The sequence below is a fragment of the Babylonia areolata genome, chromosome 1 (genome assembly GCF_041734735.1).
Source record: "Babylonia areolata isolate BAREFJ2019XMU chromosome 1, ASM4173473v1, whole genome shotgun sequence".
Lineage (NCBI taxonomy): Eukaryota > Metazoa > Mollusca > Gastropoda > Neogastropoda > Buccinidae > Babylonia > Babylonia areolata.
Genome location: NC_134876.1, coordinates 11812599 through 11815098, shown reverse-complemented (window position 1 = coordinate 11815098; position 2500 = coordinate 11812599). Strand labels below are relative to the sequence as shown.

General features: G+C 47.9%; 1 protein-coding gene across 3 annotated transcripts in view; it reads left to right on the top strand.

The window, feature by feature from the left end:
- LOC143279515 (long-chain-fatty-acid--CoA ligase 5-like) overlaps positions 1-2500 on the top strand; it is a 41205-nt gene that overhangs the window by 31787 nt on the left and 6918 nt on the right. For all 3 annotated transcript variants that reach the window (XM_076583592.1, XM_076583583.1, XM_076583574.1), the window contains exons 19-20: positions 1020-1109; positions 2463-2500. The exon at positions 2463-2500 is cut by the window's right edge and continues 64 nt beyond it. In XM_076583592.1, the coding sequence (XP_076439707.1) occupies positions 1020-1109; positions 2463-2500 (128 nt within the window). The remainder of the gene's footprint in view (positions 1-1019; positions 1110-2462) is intronic.

Below are 2500 nucleotides of genomic sequence, written 5' to 3'. Positions count from 1 at the left end.
CATCAATCGCAACACATTCATTCCACACTTTCTCACTAAACCAGGTTTCGGTAAAACAAAGCACACACGAGTTCCTAAAATCATTTAAAAATCGACAGTTTGCTCGTACTTCATCTAAATTACAGTTTCTGCCGTTTGGGTTAAGAGATCTGACACTGGATAAAATCATAGATGGCAGTGGGGGCTTAGTGTTATTTTTTCTCAGTCTTCTCTTCACGCCTCCTCTCTTTCCTGTCTTTCGTGCTCTCTTTCTCTCACCTTCTCTTTCATTCTCCTCATCATCACAAATAAGATCACGAGGTAAAAGTTGCTCAGTAAAAGCGGATGGGTCGCGCACTGACCGTAAACTGAGAAGGAAATCACGGTCGTAATGTAAGGCGCCTGTACCTCCTCGCTGTCCGCCATTTAAACCACCCGGTGACACAAAAACACCACAAACACTAGTCCGGAACACAGCCAGCACCACCACAAACAGCATCACAACTGTCACACTCTTCATGTTTAACACCTTGCACACCACTCTGAAACAATATAAAAGCACAAGGACAGGGCGAGGACAGCAAAAACACGAATGAAACACAGAGCACAAACACCTGCGTGTCGCCCCCTCGCGAAGCGCCACCTATGTGTGGTGACAAGTGATGGCGCGTGGTGACAAGTGTTGACGTGTGGTGACAAGTGTTGACGTATGGTGACAAGTGATGGCGCGTGGTGACACGTGTTGACGTGTGGTGACAAGTGGTGACAAGTGTTGACGTGTGGTGACAAGTGTTGACGTATGGTGACAAGTGATGGCGCGTGGTGACACGTGTTGACGTGTGGTGACAAGTGGTGACAAGTGATGACGTGTGGTGACAAGTGTTGACGTGTGGTGACAAGTGATGGCGCGAGGTGACCAGTGATGACGTGTGGTGACAAGTGATGGCGCGTGGTGACAAGTGATGACGTGTGGTGACAAGTGATGACGCGTGGTGACAAGTGATGGCGCGTGGTGACAAGTGTTGATGTGTGGTGGGCAGGGAGAGTACGTGGCAGTGGAGAAGGTGGAGAGCATCTACCACAAGTGTCGCTATGTGGGTCAGTGCTTCGTGGACGCTGACAGTCTGAAGGTAAGGGTCTCCGTGTGTGTGTGTGTGTGTGTGTGTGTGTGTGTGTGTGTGGAGGGGGGGAAAGGAGGGAGGAGGGGCGTGCGAGTGTATGTGTGTGTCTGTGTCTTTGTTATGTTTTTTATGTGGATGTGTGTGTATATGCGCGTGCACACGTTTGTATGCGCGCGCGCGATCGTGTATGTGTGTGTTTGTGTGCGTGTATGTGTGTGCGTGTCTATGTTCAGGCATGTTCGTGTTTGAATTAGAATTCCCGAACCGTTAACATGGGTTTTACCAATGAAGCCATCAAAATAAGAAACACCTTAATCATCATCAGCGGCCTTTTCGTTATTTTTCAATCGTCATTGCTCTTCTGCTCGCCCCTCTCCTCGTCATCATTATTACCTTTTATAAATGTTATTGATCAAATACTTTATTTTGTGGGCGTTTTTTTTTTCATCACTTATTTTACGATAAACTTATTGTTCTGCTTTGTCATCGTTATTGTTAATGCTATTGATCGAACAATTAATTTATCTATTTTTCACATCGTTATTGTCAGTGCTGTTAGTGAATCAAACTGCCTTGTGACGGTGATGATGCTATGTTCTTGATTCCTTCCCTCTCTCACCCATTCCCCCAGGCCCACCCCTCCACCTCTTCCCGACATGGGATGTGAGTGATTTTTTTTCACTTTGGGTTCTGAAGGCAATTTAGTCTTCTGATGACACCGCTGGTATTTTTAGTTCATCATTTCTTAGATAGTTTTTTAAATGTTTGTCCCTCTCACATGACCAGCCTGGAGGCAAATTTCTGTGTTTCAGAAATTAGAGAGATCGATTGATTGGTGGTAGTGACTTTTGTGGTGGTGGTGGTGGTGGTGGTGATGGTGGTTAATGTGGTTGTGGTAGTGATGGTGACTGTTGTGATGGTGGTGGAGGTGATGGTGACTTGTGGTGGTGGTAGTGATGGTGACTGTTGTGGTGGTGCTGACTGTTGTGGTGGTGGTGGTGGTGATGGTGACTGTTGTGATGGTGGTGGTGATGGTGACTGTGGTGGTGGTGATGGTGACTTGTGATGGTGGTGGTGATGGTGACTGTTGTGATGTTGGTTGTGGTGGTGGTGGTGACTGTTGTGATCGTGGTGGTGGTTGTGGTGACTGTTGTGGTGATGGTTGTGGTGACTGTTGTGATGGTGGTGGTGATGGTGACTGTTGTGATCGTGGGGGTGGTTGTGGTGACTGTTGTGGTGATGGTTGTGGTGACTGTTGTGATGGTGGTGGTGATGGTGACTGTTGTTGTTGTGGTGGTGGTGATGGTGACCGTTGTGGTGGTGGTGGTGGTGGTGGTGATGGTGAACGTCGTGGTGTCCCAGCCGTGTCTGATGGCGGTGGTGGTGCCTGACGAGGAGGT